General features: G+C 33.7%; 1 protein-coding gene across 2 annotated transcripts in view; it reads right to left on the bottom strand.

Annotated features, from left to right (window-relative positions):
• The window catches only part of INTS13 (integrator complex subunit 13), a 32322-nt gene that overhangs the window by 2670 nt on the left and 12054 nt on the right, over positions 1-17598 (bottom strand). The window contains exons 7-15 of one of the 2 annotated variants that reach the window (XM_068560384.1): positions 16350-16478; positions 14751-14835; positions 11352-11441; positions 11055-11162; positions 9755-9933; positions 8470-8640; positions 8053-8207; positions 7517-7747; positions 4046-4185 (exon numbers count right to left, since the gene is read on the bottom strand). In XM_068560384.1, coding sequence (XP_068416485.1) covers positions 4046-4185; positions 7517-7747; positions 8053-8207; positions 8470-8640; positions 9755-9933; positions 11055-11162; positions 11352-11441; positions 14751-14835; positions 16350-16478 — 1288 coding nt within the window. The remainder of the gene's footprint in view (positions 1-4045; positions 4186-7516; positions 7748-8052; positions 8208-8469; positions 8641-9754; positions 9934-11054; positions 11163-11351; positions 11442-14750; positions 14836-16349; positions 16479-17598) is intronic. The other variant, XM_068560385.1, reaches the window with a different exon arrangement.

Consider the following 17598-nt stretch of genomic DNA (forward strand, 5'->3'; position numbering starts at 1 on the left):
CATAGCAACATTATTTACAATTGTCAAAATATGGAAGCAACCTAAGTGTCCATCAACAGATGAATAAAGAAGATGTGGTGTGTGTGTGTGTGCCTGTGTCTGTGTGTGCGTATATGTATGTATACATATATAGACATACATACAATGGGAGACTACCCAGCCACAAAAAGGAATGAAATTTTGCCATTTGCAACAACATAGGTGGACTTGGAGGGTATTATGCTAAGTGAAAGAAGTCAGACAGAAAGACAAATACTGTATATCACTTATATGTGGAATCTCAAAAATACAACAAACCAGTGAATATAACAAAAAAGAAGCAGACTCACAGATATAGAAAACAAACTAGTAATTACCAGTGGGGAGAAGAAAGGGGGGAGGGTTACCAGTGGGAGGAGGGAAGGGGGGAGGGGGTTAAGAGGTATAAACTATTATGCATAAAATTAGCTACAAGGATATACTGTACAACACTGGGAATACAGCTAATATTTTATAATAACTATAAATGGAGCATAACATTTAAAAATTGTGAACTGCACATCTGTAACATATAATATTGTACATCAACTATACTTCAATATAAATAAATATAAATAAACTATAAATAAATATAAATAAACTATAAATAAATATAAATAAACTATACTTCAAAAATAAATAAATAAATAGATAGATAGATAAATAAAATTATAGCACTCCTGAAAGAAAACATAGAAATAAATCTTTGTGACTTTGGGTTAGCAAAGATTTCTCACATATAACACCAAAAGCATATCATGAAAGAAAAAAATTTATATATTGAACTTCATCAAAATTAGAAACTTCTGCTCTGCAAAAGTCGCTCTCAGGAGAGGGACATCCACAGACTTGGAGAAAACATTTGCAAATCACATATCCAACATAAGATTTGTACCCAGAATAAATTAAAAATTCTCAAAATTCAACAATAAAAACCCCCCAAACAACCAATTTAAAAATGAGCAAAATATCTGAATGGACCTTCATCAAAGAAGACATACAGCTGGCAAATAAGCAAATGAAATGATGCTCGCCATCAAAGTCGTGAGAGAAAATATAAATTAAAACCACAAGGAAATACTACTACATACTTATTAGAAGAGAAAAAAAATCGTGACAATACCAAGTGCTGTCAAGGGTGCAGAACAACCAGAACTCTCACTAACTCCTGGTGGGAATGCACATGTACAGCCACTTGGAAAAATGAGTTGGCACTTTCTAATAAAGTCAGTCATATACAATGGAATAATAAAAAAAAAAACCTAATGATAAACACACAACGCAGATGAATCACAAATGCATTATGTTCTATGAAATAAGCCAACCTCAAAAGGCAGCACACTCTATGATTTTATTTATATGACAGTCTGAGAAAGGCACAATCATAGGGGGAAAAAGACACATCAATGGTTATGAGGGATTGGGGGTAGGGCAGTGTAGGACGAGCAGAACTGTTCTATATCCGACTGTGGTAGTGGCTGTTACACAACTGTATACATGGTCTAAACTCACAGACTGTGCACCAGAGAGAGTTTATATTACTGCATATAAATTTTCCATAATAACGTAACAAAATTAGAAACATTTTTTCTTATTATAAAACTAATACATATTCATTAGATAAAATGTAGAAAACAGCAAGACATATAAAGAGGGGAAATCAACCATAATACTACTGCTCTAACAACTATACATATTTTTTTTAATGCCAATCTGTAGCAATAAAATTACATTTTGGTTTTTCTATTATTGCATTACACAAAGAGAGGTGAACAGATTTTCACCAAATCTATAGGGCATGTTTGGAATAGCCCAACCTTCCATGCAGACTACACAGCAAGCACAAAATTCACTTTGGAGAGTCCTAGGAAGTTATTTTCCAAAGCAGATGAAACTGAGGTACAATAAAAGACCCATATCAAATTGCTGATCAGAAGAGACATATGACTTAGGTTGTAAAATAGAATGAAAGAAGAAACAAACAAGTTGCAAGTACCAGTCTTGACTGGAAAGTTACAAGGGCAGGCAGTGATTTGCAATCAAGTTGCTTCTCATATGGGCCACTCTATATAGTGTTTCCAGGGTGAAAAGCTTCAGGGATCTATTTAATTGAATTATAGCTGATATTTCATCCAAGTGACATGCTCTAGTGCATATGTGTATAAAAACTTCTTTTAAAACAAAGTGGACATCATGGTACATATGGTTGTGTAACCTGCATTTTAAATTTAACTTATTATAAATTAATTCATTAACTTTTTCATTTAACAAATAATAACTGAACTTCTACTATGAACCAGGGACTGTAGTGGGTGGTAGTGAAAATTTACAACAGTAAATTTTTAAAAGCCCCTGCCTTCGAAATGTTTCAGCCGAATAGCAGAGGCAACATATCAATCAGCAATGTCAATGAAGTACTCTAAGTGCTACCATAGTATTAATCATGGGATGCAATGGAAACAAAGAAGTACCTGACTTAATTGTGAAAGGAGGTCCTCAGGGAAGTCTTTCCTGAAAAAGTATTTATTTAAGTTAAAATCTGAATGATATACATTAGCGAGAGGAAAGAGTGGGTATTTGTGAAAATAGTTATTCTGAGGCTTTATAAATTCCACCCTACGGACACACCATCATTTAAGTCATTCTCTTGCTAATTCATGTTTCAGTTGCTTGCAACTTTTTGCTACTATAAATAATAATTTTTAGAGTTCTATTTTCCAAACAGTGTTGAAGCATTGCTTAGATTAAACCTAAACTAACCTGATCGTAATCAGCAGTGGCATGTGAGTAATAGAATAATTTACCAATAGACATTTATTTAAATCCCATTATTTTCCAGGTACCCTGGCAAATGCCTGAAAGACAAATATGATAAGATCGCCCTTACCTCTAATTTCAAAGAAATCAGTGAACTGGACAATATTAACATGTATTACAATATATACTACAACAGTAGTATATAAAAAAACAAACAATCCCACCTTCTCCCAAGGATGAGCCGCCAATAATTGTAACCAGCTCTGAGGTCTTACGTAAAGGCACAGTGGTAAGAACTCAGTCCTTTGTCATACCATTTCCCATTTACCCTGAAAGAACTGAGTTTAGTTTACCTTCAAGATAACTAAGGCCTACAGTGATTTCAGGCACTCCCAAACCCAAATCCTACCTTTGACTGCTAGAATTCCTCAAGAGGAAATTCAGCTTTTCAGCCTATAACTAAGACATAAAAGGCATTACAATATTGTTTGTAATACCTTTACTGAAACCCATTCACAAGACATTTAAATTTATCAATAAATGGGGATATTAGATCCTTCCCTAAGTTCAGTAACAGCTTAGAGAAAAGAGTCTGTCCTCCATAACCTAGCACTTAGTATAGTGTTAGAAACACACACAGATTCAAGTTTATGTAATTAAAATTTCTTAAACCACAGACTTTATAGTAGAAGTGTTTATCTTCCAAAGGCTTCATTAATAAAGCTATGACACTATGTTTCCTTTAAAGCTGACAAATGGGACTTCCCTGGTGGCACAGTGGTTAAGAATCCACCTGCCAATGCAGGGGACACGGGTTCGAGCCCTGGTCCAGGAAGATCCCACATGCCGTGGAGCAACTAAGCCCATGTGCCACAACTACTGAGCCTGCGCTCTAGAGACCGGGAGCCACAACTGCTGAGCCTGCGTGCCACAACTGCTGAGGCCCACGCACCTAGAGCCCATGCTCCGCAACAAGAGAAGCCACCGCAATGAGAAGCCTACGCACTGCAACGAAGAGTGGCCCCCGCTCACCGCAACTAGAGAAAGCCCATGCACAGCAACGAAGACCCAACGCAGCCAAAAATAAATTTAAAAAAAGCTGACAAATGTATTTACTGCCTATATTTTCCAAGGCTGTGAACAAAGGGTCTCCTAAACAACATCAGGAGCAGTGAGTAGCTCTTCCTCACACACAACATAAAAGGACACTGTACAAGAGAACTAAACTGGAAAACTTTTTACAAACATAGTTACCGCAGTTCTACCTTACCTTTTGATTTTTCTACTGGTGGAGTTTCATCCATCTCAACAAGAGGCTTTTTATTTGGAGGTTCTGGGGAATCAGGTGAATCTTTGATAATCTCAGCTTCAGCCAACTCTTCTTTTCCACGTTCTAAGATTCCTTTTAATCTTTCAGAGGGACAAATAATAAAAACTTAAAAGTTTAAATTCTTAGAAATCTGAATGGTTCAATAATTAAACTAGACTTTACATACCAATCAATAAAAGATACCTGGCTCTCACAACATAAGCTTAGGAACAAATCAGAAGCTATACCTCAATTTAAAATCAGGTAAGAGAACTTAAATTTAAACACAAGTTTCCCTATTCCTCCCTATAATGCAGTAATTCAGTAATGTAGTCAGCTGTAAAATGGAGCTAAAATTATAAAAGAAAATGAAGGAGAATTTATAAAGGTAAAATTTTAAAGGTCAGAAATAATGTGATCTCTGTTGCAACAAAAAGAATAAAATACCTAGGAATAAACCTACCTAGGGAGACAAAAGACCTGTATGCAGAAAATTGTAAGACACTGATGAAAGAAATTAAAGATGACACAAACAGATGGAGAGATATACTGTGTTCTTGGATTGGAAGAATCAATATTGTGAAAATGACTATACTACCCAAAGCAATCTACAGATTCAGTGCAATCCTTATCAAATTACCAATGGCATTTTTCACAGAACTAGAACAAAAAATCTTAAAATTTGTATGGAGACACAAAAGACCCCGGATAGTCAAAGCAGTCTTGAGGGAAAAAAACGGAGCTGGAGGAATCAGACTCTCTGACTTCAGACTACACTACAAAGCTACAGTAATCAAGACAATATGGTACTGGCACAAAAACAGAAATATAGATCAATGGAACAGGATAGAAAGCCCAGAGAAAAACCCACGCACCTATGGTCAACTAATCTATGACAAAGGAGGCAAGGATATACAATGGAGAAAAGACAGTCTCTTCAGTAAGTGGTGCTGGGGAAACTGGACAGCTACATGTAAAAGAATGAAATTAGAATACTCCCTAACAGCATACACAAAAATAAACTCAAAATGGATTAAAGACCTAAATGTAAGGCCAGACACTATCAAACTCTCAGAGGAAAACATAGGCTGAACACTCTGACATAAATCACAGCAAGATCCTTTTTGACCCACCTCCTAGAGTAATGGAAATAAAATAAATAAATAAACAAATGGGACCTAATGAACCTTAAAAGCTTTTGCACAGCAAAGGAAACCATAAACAAGATGAAAAGACAACCCTCAGAATGGGAGAAAATATTTGCAAATGAAGCAACTGACAAAGGATTAATCTCCAAAATTTACAAGCAGCTCATGCAGCTCAATATGAAAAAAACAAACAACCCAATCCAAAAATGGGTGGAAGACCTAAACAGACATTTCTCCAAAGAAGACATACAGATTGCCAACAAACACATGAAAAGCTGCTCAACATCACTAATTATTAGAGAAATGCAAATCAAAACCACAATGAGGTATCACCTTACACCAGTTAGAATGGGCATCATCAGAAAATCTACAAACAACAAATGCTGGAGAGGGTGTGGAGAAAAGGGAACCCTCTTGCACTGTTGGTGGGAATGTAAATTGATACAGCCACTATGGAGAACAGTATGGAGGTTCCTTAAAAAACTGAAAATAGAACTACCATACGACCCAGCAATCCCACTACTGGGCATATATCCAGAGAAAACCATAATTCAAAGAGACACATGCACCCCAATGTTCATTACAGCACTATTTACAATAGCCAGGTCATGGAAGCAACCTAAATGCCCAATGACAGAGGAATGGATAAAGATGTGGTACATATATACAATGGAATATTACTCAGCCATAAAAAGGAACGAAATTGGGTCATTTGTAGAGACATGGATGGATCTAGAGACTGTCATACAGAGTGAAGTAAGTCAGAAAGAGAAAAACAAATATTGTATATTAATGCATATATGTGGAACCTAGAAAAATGGTACAGATGAACCGGTTTGCAGGGCAGAAATTGAGACACAGATGCAGAGAACAAATGTATGGACACCAAGTGGGGAAAGTGGCAGGGGGTGTTGGTGGTGTGATGAATTGGGAGATTGGAATTGACATATATACACTAATATGTATAAAATAGGTAACTAATAAGAACCTGCTGTATAAAAAATAAATGAAATAAAATTCAAAAAAAAAACAAATAATGTGATCTTTGGAAGATGCTTCACAATTTTACTTTCTAAAGATATAGACAAAATACTATTTCAAATTACAAATAAGATTAAGAAATCTACTAGCATTTGTTCCCTAGTTTATGTACTGTGGAAATGTACTTATGTTCCTTAAGTTAGGAACTTAACTCCAAGCTTATTTTGAATTTCATATACTTGAAGATCAGTGGGATTTGAATGAGAATAGTCTTTCCCCCCTCTTCTTAAAGCAAGACAATTCTGTTTCAGAAACTCAGCAGCACTAAGGAAGAAGTGAACCTCTTCATAAAAGTGTCCTACTTATTTATGAATGAAATAATACACTTTCCAGAATTAGCTTCAAAATATTCAGGTGGGGGAGGTGGAGGGTGGTAGTGGTGAGGGGAATGGATGTGAATATATATGAAATGAGATCTGCCATGAATTGATTAACTTTTAAAAGTAGATAATAGGTAACTCTTTATTCTACTCTTGTATTAAGTTTCAAATTTTCCACAGTAAGTTCTGTTTTTAAGGACTGACTACATTGCCATTGTAATAGTTACCTGGTTCTCTGCCTGATTTCTGGCAAGGAGGTAGAAGATAAAGCCAACTACTGATACTATGTCATGATATTTTTATTTATAGACCTTTATTACATTTTACGGTGTTTTCCAAATTTAACCCTGACATCACTATATAAATCACGAACTGAGGAAAAGAGTGTACTATTGAGGAGGGTTTTCAGAATAGGACTATGATCTTCCATGCTTTCAAGGGTTTCCTATGCCTATTTTTATAATAGCATCTTCCACACTTTGCTGTAAATTGCTCATTTACTTGCCTACCTCTACACAACACTGTCCATTCTTCCAGGGCAGGGATTGTATGCCAAATGCCTGGCACATCATGGGCATTTAATAAGTATTCACTGAATAAAAGAAATAAAACTATGCCTTTGATGTTCATAACACATAAAAGCAACTCCTGATACCAAAAATCATGTATTATGACTTTCAGAAGTTAATTAGGAAAAAAATTAAACACTATCTTTGCCCCAATAGTAAAAAATACCATACCTCTTTAAGCCCAAGAAAGACCTTCCAGACTTGAAGAATGATAAAATAATAGTTATAAAATACAATAAACACATATTAAATGAAGTACTAATAAATAAGGTCTGAATGTTCAAATGTGCTACATGTAGAATGGGCTATGCCAAAAGGCACCACAGTGCTATGTTAATTTAATTAACAAATCACCTCTCTGAATCTTGCCAAGATTTCTCCTGTTCATAATCTTTCACTGCTTTCTCTGACTTGTCCTCTTTGTCCTCCCTTTTTCTTCCTCGTTTCTTTCGTTCTTCTTCTTCTGGGGGTTTGCTCCTACATGCCATTAGACATTCCAAGACTCTTTGATGTTTCTCTGAATTGTTGATATGGGCTCTGACAAGCGTTTCTAATTCATTCCACATGATACGGTACTGTTCATCTCTAAAGTAAAGATTTAAAATAAAGTTCTTACAAAATACTCTTTAAATAATATCCAAGTGTCACTTGTTACCGATAAAGTTAAAAGAAATATTAAACATGGGTTTCCTTTCTCTTCCAACAGTGCAATTCTAAGTGATAATGTATCTAATTCTGCTATTTTATATTCTATATCATTTCATCTTAATCATATGTATGTGTATATACACACCCCCAAACATATAATTTACATATGGAATAAGTTAGCTCAAAAAAACAGTAAGTACCTAGAAAACGTGATATACGAGAAAGAAAGACAAAAAACCTACCTTTTAGGGCCTTTTCCTCTTGTACCAACTGTGGAAATCGGTAGAGGATCATTTTTTCTTTCCATATCAACTAAGTTGTATATTGTTTTTTGACAGTTTAACACATCTTCTTCTGTCAAAGATTCTTTCACAATAACACTGGCTAATGGAACTACCTGTTAGATTTAAAAAAAAAAAAAAGAAAGAAAGGAAGAAAAAAAATCTGTCATGAAAAATAAGTATCAAAGCATCTAGACAGTACTTGAATTGATTTTAAACATCACCATGGAGAGCTAATCTATAACCATCACTTCCATTTTCTATTACTAATTCTTTAACTGTAGCAAACTCTTATATTTCATTCTTTGCTTGATAAATGTTATTTGTAAAGAATATATAACTAATCTAGAAGAAAAACTGAAACTATTTAACACTTACCGCTTGCATGTTAAAGATGGTGGTCTGTGAAATAATCATAGGCCAGTAACGGGTGTGTTTTTCTAACTGATCTTTTGCTCGTTCCAAAGGGATCTCAAGACTTCCATCGATTTTATATCTGGGGTCTAGAAAAGGAGTTAATCTGTTTTCCCTCATAAATTCACCAAAATCCTAATGATAACCAAATAAGATAAAATTAGAAACTATTTTCTAATGTTTCAGTATGGATTACATGTAACAGTCTGTTCCCCTGAGGTCTTCTGTCCTGTGATATGCAACAAAGCATTTTCTCTAACAGCCCGCCCCCCACACACTAATTTCTTCCCTGCTTTTTGAACATGAAACCTATCAGCCTTTATTCAACGGAGATGAAGAAAGCTTCACACATTAATACATTCATGGTTCTTTCCACTTTTTAAAAACACTCATTTTTCTTCACTTCTATAATTTAACTCTTTTCTATTATATGCAGATAAAAGAATAAGTTCATCACATTAGAATACCATTTTGCTTACTTAAAAATTACCTTAATACAACATCAAAATGTTAACAGTGGTTATCTTTGAATGATGGAATTACAGGTAATTAATAGTCTTTGTTTTTGCTTTTTTTATAAAAAGAATCTACATTTTCTAAATTTTCTACAATGAATACTTACTAGCTTTCTCCTTATTTAAAAAATTACGTAAAAATAAAAATGAAAAGCCTAATCAAAAACAATTACGGTACAAAACACTTTGTGGCTTACAAAGTATATTCATACACATCATTCACATTTAATTTTTATAACCACCTTAAAAAGTAGACAGCCATGAAATATCAAAGAGGGGTGGAAGAGTGAAAAATTCAAATCAGAACAATACAATTTCTACCAAAAATAGATAAAATTTCCTTGTATGCACCTCTCAATACTATAAAAATTCATAAAAATTTATTTTCAAAGTAGCAGAATCCAAACTTTCAAATGTTTATGCTTGGCACTTAAGTTACTAGAAATAAAATTCCACCTAAAATATTAGTTTGAATCAACTTCCATTCTCTCCTATAATTCCAGCGTGTGTCAATGCTATTCAGATACTTCTCAGCATACACTGAGTATGTTAGGAAGACAACATAGTGATAAACAGCTCTTTTGAGCAAGTACTGCAGGAAATTCACCTAATTAAAACAGTAATAAAAAACCAACTTCTCTAAACTTCTTTTTGCCACAGATCTTAGCATATAATAGGTACTCTATGTACTTGCTGAATGACAGACTCAAAATTTATAGATATTAGAGTCTTACTGTAATCCGGTAGTCTGTAACTCTTCCTCCACATCCTTCACTAATTGAAGGCGGATCTTCTAGAATGGATCGAGAACTGCTAAGGACGTGCAAAAAAATCTCTCCTCCATGGCTACTAAGCATATGACTAATGACTTTGGAACCTGACTTTCGTGGTTGTTCCAATAAAACAGAACGACCTGTCAAAAACAAGATTACTCTATCAGTAATGAAATCCCAAGGGCTCTTAGTTCTTCCCTTAAGATTTATGTCTAGATTTTTCATTTTATTTATTGCTCTTCATATTTTAACCAGCATTGCTAATTGAGTGTATCTGCATATCAAGTCCTGAAAATCTGAATTCTAGCCTTAGCTTTCTCTTTGTTTCTCCAAGCTTACATAGTTACACAGTTTTCCAAAGTAAGTACAGTGGTCTCTGGTATAATGTTTGGTTATATTATTCATTCAATTACAATTTCATACAAAATTTTTCTCCTGGACATCAAGAAGAAAAGTGTGACAACTCTTATATAACCCTTAGGTTATCAAAGCTACAAACCATTTGGGGGAGAAAGCAAGTCTCACTTCACTTCTACAATACCTCCTTATTGGCACTGTTACTTTAACTACTTGCTACTTTACACGACCAAATGTTATTTAATCTGAACATTACATAATCTGATAATCAAACTGTGCTTAATATAACAATGAAATTAACCTTATGATAAAGGCAGAGTAACTCTTTACAACAGTGGTTCCAAAACCTCGTTATTGTAAGAATCATCAGAGGAGCCATCAGAATTTAGATTTAGCAAATGGAGTTCAATAATTTTTTTAAAAATTTTTTACACAAGGAAACCTAGGATTTAAAGTCATATCTGTAAGAATCATATGGTATATTATTGAAAATAAGATGTTTATCTATAATAAAGATATAGTGTTTAAAGAGAAATAATTCCATATATATTTTGTAATTTAAAATTCAATAGGCCAAGATAAACAAGTCTATAGCATTCTATCTTCCAAAAAAAATCAACTTAGACTCTAAATGTCAAATTTTTAAAATGAAAATTCTAAAAAATATATTCAGTAAATTTAGTTAGATACAATAGTCTGAAAGACAAAGTCAACTTATTTTTAAACATTAGTAAAACTGTTAAAGGGTATTTACTATTATATAAATTTAAAACAGCTTTGGGAAATAAATTGGTCAGACTATATTGAAGAAAACAGCTTTTCGAGAATTCACATTTTCACATATTCTCACTAATGATTTCACTTGTCATAATCTCAGTCAAAACAATTAAATGATGAAAGTTACCATTTAGAAGAAAATTAGTAAGGCAGGAGGAAGGTCTACTATTTACATCTACGGGTGAAATTCGATAAGCGCCAGTGCAATAGTGTAATTCTGAAATAGAAGAAAACACTGATTTGAAAGAATATAAAGAAATATTTCCACAATTAAAAGAGAAAAACAAGCAAAAACAAAAGCTTGTTCCTTGATCCTCTAAAACAAGGAAAAACAAAAATTCAAAAAGAAACAAATAATCCCTACACAATACTTAAAGAATCTTTTAATTATTCTTTTCTCTTTCAATTATTTTTAAATACCTACCAATGTTATTTGTCCTTGGTGTGCACCACTTTAACGTTATTGTTTCTTTAAATGAGCCTTCTCTACTGCTTCCACTTAAGTGGTTATCACCTTTAAAAATAAGTTAGAGAAATAATAACATTACTAAATAATCACAAACTTCAAATGTTTGACAAGATTTCCAAGAGTTTAAGGTCTATAAGAGAAAATACCTCTGGGAGAACATCTTTTTTTAGAAAGTCTCCTAGAAAAATACCAAATTGAGTTTGGATATCAGTTACTATTAAAATAAGTACTTTGTTTTCCTCCAAATTTCTCATTAATTAATTTAATCATTTCAGTCACTACACTAAAAATCAACAGCAAATTTTTTTAAATTTTAAGAATCTACAACTGCTACCCTCCGACACCATTAAACAATAAAATAACATGGTTATGTAGAAAGCTTCAGGAATCTAAAATGCACAACTCATTGTACTGAATCCCAATAAATTTATTAGAAGAAACATAAAATGAGGAATCTATAAGGTAAATATATAAGAAGATGTAACAGTGAGCACTTTTTGCCTTAACGGAGTTCAGAGTAAACAGATGTTAAAATAATAATGAACACTGAAGTCTTAAACCCCTCAAGGTCATCCAAGAGGGTTGGAATCAACTTCTTCCAAACTTATGTTAACGTTGATATTTTGACCTCTTCCCATAAAAAAACAAATGTTCTTAACAGCATCCAGAACAGTGAATCCTTTCCAGAAGGTTTTCAACTTTCTTTGCCAAGATCCATCAGAGGAATCACTACCTATGGCAGTTATAGCTTTATGAAATATATTTCTTAAATAGTAAGACCTGAAAGTCAAAATTACTCCTTGATCCATGTGCTGTGGAAAGGATGTTGTGTTAGCAGGCAAGAAAACAACATTAATCTCATTGTATGTCTCCATCAGAGCTCTTGAGTGACCAGGTGTACTGTCAATGAGCAGTAATATTTTGAAAGAAACCTTTTTTTCTAGCAGTAGGCTAAATCGTAGGCTTAAAATAATCAGTAAACCATGTTGTCAACAGATGTGCTGTTATCCAGGCTTTGCTGTTGTACTGATAGAGCACAGGTGGAGTAGATTTAGTGTCATTCTTAAGGGCCCTAGGATTTTCAGAAGGGTAAATAAGCTCTGGCTTCAACTTAAAGTTACCAGCTGCATTAGCCCCTAATAAGAGTGTCACCCTGTCCTTTGAAGCTTTGAAGTCAGGCACTGACTTCTCCTCTCTAGCCATCAAAGTCCTAGATGGCATCTTCTTCCAATAGAAGGCTGTTTCATCTACACTGAAAATCTATTTAGTGCAGCCACCTTCATGAATTATCTGACCTAGATCTTCTGGATAACTTGCTGCAGCTTCTATATCAGCACTTGCTGCTTCACCTTGCACTTGTATGTTATGGAGACAGTTTCTTTCCTTAAACATCATGAACCATCCTCTGCTGGCTTCAAACTTTTCTTCTGTACCTTCCTCACCTCTTTCAGCCTTCACAGAATTGAAGAGAGTTAGGGCCTTGTTGTGGATGAGGCTTTGGCTTGAGGGAATGTTGTGGCTGGTTTGATCTTCTACCCAGACCACTATAACTTTCTCCATATCAGCAATAAGGCTGTTTCACTTTCTTATCATTTGTGTGTTCACTGAAGTAGCACTTTTAATTTCCTTCAAGAATTTTTCGGCTAACTGTTTGGTGCAAGAGGCCTCGCTTTCAGTCTATCCTGGCTTTTCGACATGCCATCCTCACTAAGCTTAATCATTTCTAACTTTTGATTTAAAGTGAGAGACATTTCACAGCAAAGGAAACCATAAACAAAACGAAAAGACAACCAACAGAATGGGAGAAAATATTTGCAAGTAATGCGACCCAACAAGGGATTAGTCTCCAAAATTTACGAACAGCTCATGCAGCTCAATATCAAAAAAAAACAACCCAATCAAAAAATGGGCAGAAGACCTAGAGACATTTCTCCAAAGAAGACATAGCTTCAGCTGGCCAACAGGCATATGAAAAGATGCTCAACATCACTAATTACTAGAGAAATGCAAATCAAAACTGCAATGAGATATCACCTCACACTGGTCAGAATGGCCATCATCAAAAAATCTGCAAACAATAAATGCTGGAGAGGGTGTGGAGAAAAGGAAACCCTCTTGCACTGTTGGTAGAAATGTAAATTGATACAGCCACTATGGAGAACAGTATGGAGGTTCCTTAAAGAACTAAAAATAGAGCTACCATATGATCCAGCAATTCCACTCTTGGGCATATATCCAGAGAAAACCATGGTTCAAAGGGATAAACGCACCCCAATGTTCACTGCAGCGCTGTTTACAATAGCCATGACATGGAAGCAACCTAAATGTCCAGCGACAGACGAATGGATAAAGAAGATGTGGTACATATATACCATGGAATATTACTCAGCCATTAAAAAGAATGAAATAATGCCATTTGCAGCAACATGGATGGACCTGGAGATTATCAGACTAAGTGAAGTGAGACAGAGAAAAACAAGTATCATATGATATCACTTATATGTGGAATCTAAAAAACTGATACAAATGAACTTATTTACAAAACAGAAACAGACTCACAGACTTTGAGAATGAACTTATGGTTACCAGGGGGGAAGGGAGAGGGGGAGGGATAGATCGGGAGTTTGGGATTGACATGTACACACTGCTATATTTAAAATAAAATGCCTTTCCATGAAAAAAAAATAAAGTGAGAGATGTGCAACTCTTCCTTTCTTAGAGGCCACTGTAGGGTTATTAACTGGACTAATTTCAATATTGTTGTGTCTCAGGGAATAGGGAGGCCCAAGGAGAGGGAGAGAGATGGGGAATAGCCAGTCAGTGGAGCAGTGAGAACACACACAACATTTATGGAATAAGTTCTCTGTCTTATATGGGTACAGTTTGTGGCATCCCAAAACAATTTACAAGAGCAACATCAAAGATCACTGATCACAGATCACCATAACAAAAATAATGATGAAAAAGTTTGACATACCGCGAGAATTACCAAAATGTGACACAGAGACATGAAGTGAGCAAGTGCTATTGAAAAAATGTCGCCAAAGGTTTGCTCAACCCAGGTTGCCACAAACATTCAATTTGTAAAAAAACGCAACATCCGTGAAGCACAATAAAGCAAAGCATGATAAAATGAGGTATGTCTGTATTTGTTCCATTAGCCTAGTCTTTCCCAAAGTAAATTCAATAGAACACTAGTTCCATGGCCATTAATGGGTGATATTGTCAGGTAAGTTTGGAACGGAATGGACTAAAGTCAATCAGGTTTATTTACTCAAGAACTTCTCAAAGCTGTTAGTACGCTTTCATATGTTAGATCTTACAAAATAGTATTTTCCAACGCCTCTTACTTACCACTTTTCAGAAAATCTACATGTGCATCTTTGTGATGAAGTAGCTCCACATCGTAATTGGCAGATGTGTTAGCATGTTGTTCTTCCTTAAAGCAAAATTTAAAATAACTTGGTTTTGTTTTTAAAACAATGAAGTAATTATTCATTTTGCTTAAAGTGAGATCAAATATACCCAACAATAATTAGCTATAATAAGGGGATAGTTTGCTCAGTAATTAATCTATTTAAAGATGCAATAATTTTCCACAGCAATATAAACTATATTAAAAAACTATTGGCTACATGTCAGTAATAAAGTAGTGATTTTTCTTATGCATGTCAGAATTAACATAGATGGTTCATCTAGAAATTTTAGAAATTTTTTTACTCTGAATGCATTGTCCTGCCAACACTTTTTATACACAAATATGATGTAACTGAAATAGTTTACTCAATGTAAAATAGTTGATTAAAGGAGGAAATAGCATCTTTAAATACCTATAGTAAATTAGCAAACACCAATCACATAAAATAGCAAATACAGACTAATTAACAAGTTTAGTAACTTGTCCTCACTAAGTAGTAAATAGAAACTTCAATATTATCTATTTACAAGAAAAAGACAAAGATCGAGGAGTCACACCAGTAGCACACAAATATAGTCAAATTTAAAAAGCAAGGTATCTGTCACCCTCAGGGTATTTTTCTTATAACTCATGAAATTATATTAAAGTACATCTATTATGCTATTTTAGTTGTTCACTGCTGCCTCACCTAAACTGTTCTATTGGTTAAGGCTATAATTTCTATTAAAGAGCCAGCCAGTGGTATAAGGAGGAAATTAATAATGAAAAGATTACATTTCTCATGCAATTTAGTTTTCATCATATGGTGGCAAAAAAAATGAAACTGGACTTATGCGAAAGCTAATTTAAATTTTTAGATATACTGGCTACTTTATATTTGTAAATATAATCAATACAATTAAATGTAACTCCCCTCAGTAAAAATTTATTTGAAGCTTTCTATGGGCCAGGCATTGTGCTGGTTTTAGACAACTAAATAACATAATGAAAATGACAAGGTAGTAATAGATTCCTAAGAAAATCCATTAGTAAAATCATAAGACTCATATGTTTTTCAGCTGGAATCATAAACTTGTTTAAAACAAAATAAACTATTTTTCCCTAGTTAGACCTACTAGTTACAAACACCTTTATACTGGGTAGGCAAGAACAAAAATATAAGAAAGAAAAGATCTACTAGAACACACAAAGTGAGTAAAATCTAATAACAACTGTCAGGAAAAGAATCACAGAAAAAGTAATCATTTCAGATAGAAATTATATTTTGATGAAAGTAATGAGAACAAAATTAAAAACAAAAAAGCTGATACAGAATGTTCTTATTAGAAAAAAAAAATACAGCACTTTGTTCTGTGATCCTTTCTTGTTGCTTTTCATTATTTACTAACCTGGTCAAAGACACTGAATGTGTGCTAGCAAAACAGAAAATATGATATGGGAAGAAAAAGTTAAGGTTCATTAAAATAAATAATACATATCAAATATTTAAAAAGCAAAGCAGAGCTTTCAAAACAGCAAGAAAAAGAACTGCCTACCTTCATTGGAATATTTGTAATAGTAGTTGAAGCCAAGTCGAAATGCTGCTGTACTAAAATATTTAATTTGGTAGCAAGATGCCGTCCTGCACGAACACTATGAACTTCGCTGGTTAAAACGGGGGACAACTATAGAAAGGTATGAAAAAAAAAAAACCCCACAAAACTTTAATACGTTTTAACTTAGTGCTAAATATTTTACTTCAACCCATGAAAATTAAGTACTTTTACTTGTGAGAATTTAGGGGGAAAAAGGTCCATAAATTAACCATAATCATTATTTTAGTAATACATTTTTATACATTCATTCATTCAACAGATAGGTATTAAAGAGAACTTACTGTATAAATTGCCAGAAACTGTGTGAGCTACTGGAGGATACAGCAGTGAACAGGCAAAATCCCTGTCCTCTTGAAACTTAGTGTAGAATAGTCTTTGATTTAAATATATATTTTAATTTATAATTTTTACTTCTATTTATCTATATGCAAAATTGATTTGAAGTGCCCCACAGAAATACCGTAGAGAAAATAATTAATTTTGTGGAGAGCACAAACCTCTGCAGATACTACTACTTACTACAAAGAATGAAAATCACTACAATCATCATATTTTGTCACCAAGATATGTATAAGGCAGCCAAAAGTTACTTATAACAAGGTAACAAAATTTTACTCATTCCAGGGTAATAGTATTCATTGTAAGTAAATTATTTACTTATCTCAAAGTAAAGCCAATATAATGTCATGTTACCAAGAGCCAGAAAAAAGTTAACAAAAAATGGGCTCATGCTGGAAACCACATAAAACACAATGATAGAGATAATGACCTAAAAAAAAAAATCAGCTATAAAAAAAATCATTATTTAAGTTAATACTTCACATGTTTATATTAAGTAATGCTAAATAAAAAAACAAAAATAAGAACATACACATTTAATATAGTTATACAAACACACGTCTGTATTTCTAAACACAGACCACCAATGGAGAATATCATGTGATGTGAATCCATTTAACAATCAACAGACTCATCTCTTCCTTTAAAGTTGTTCAGATTTATTTGAAAAGTAAAACCAAAGTTGGAAATTAGTCTTTTACCCCTCTGGATAGGTAAAGTTAATTTCTTTGCTATAGGAGTGTATTTTGATTAAAGAGTGTATTGTTTTCCTAATGAGAAGAAAAACAGTTCTACAGAGCAAGAAGTCATTAAAGCAACTGAAATCCATTACAGTAATTGAAATTTGAGG

Source organism: Eschrichtius robustus, chromosome 13 (assembly GCF_028021215.1).
Source record: "Eschrichtius robustus isolate mEscRob2 chromosome 13, mEscRob2.pri, whole genome shotgun sequence".
Taxonomy (NCBI): Eukaryota; Metazoa; Chordata; class Mammalia; order Artiodactyla; family Eschrichtiidae; genus Eschrichtius; species Eschrichtius robustus.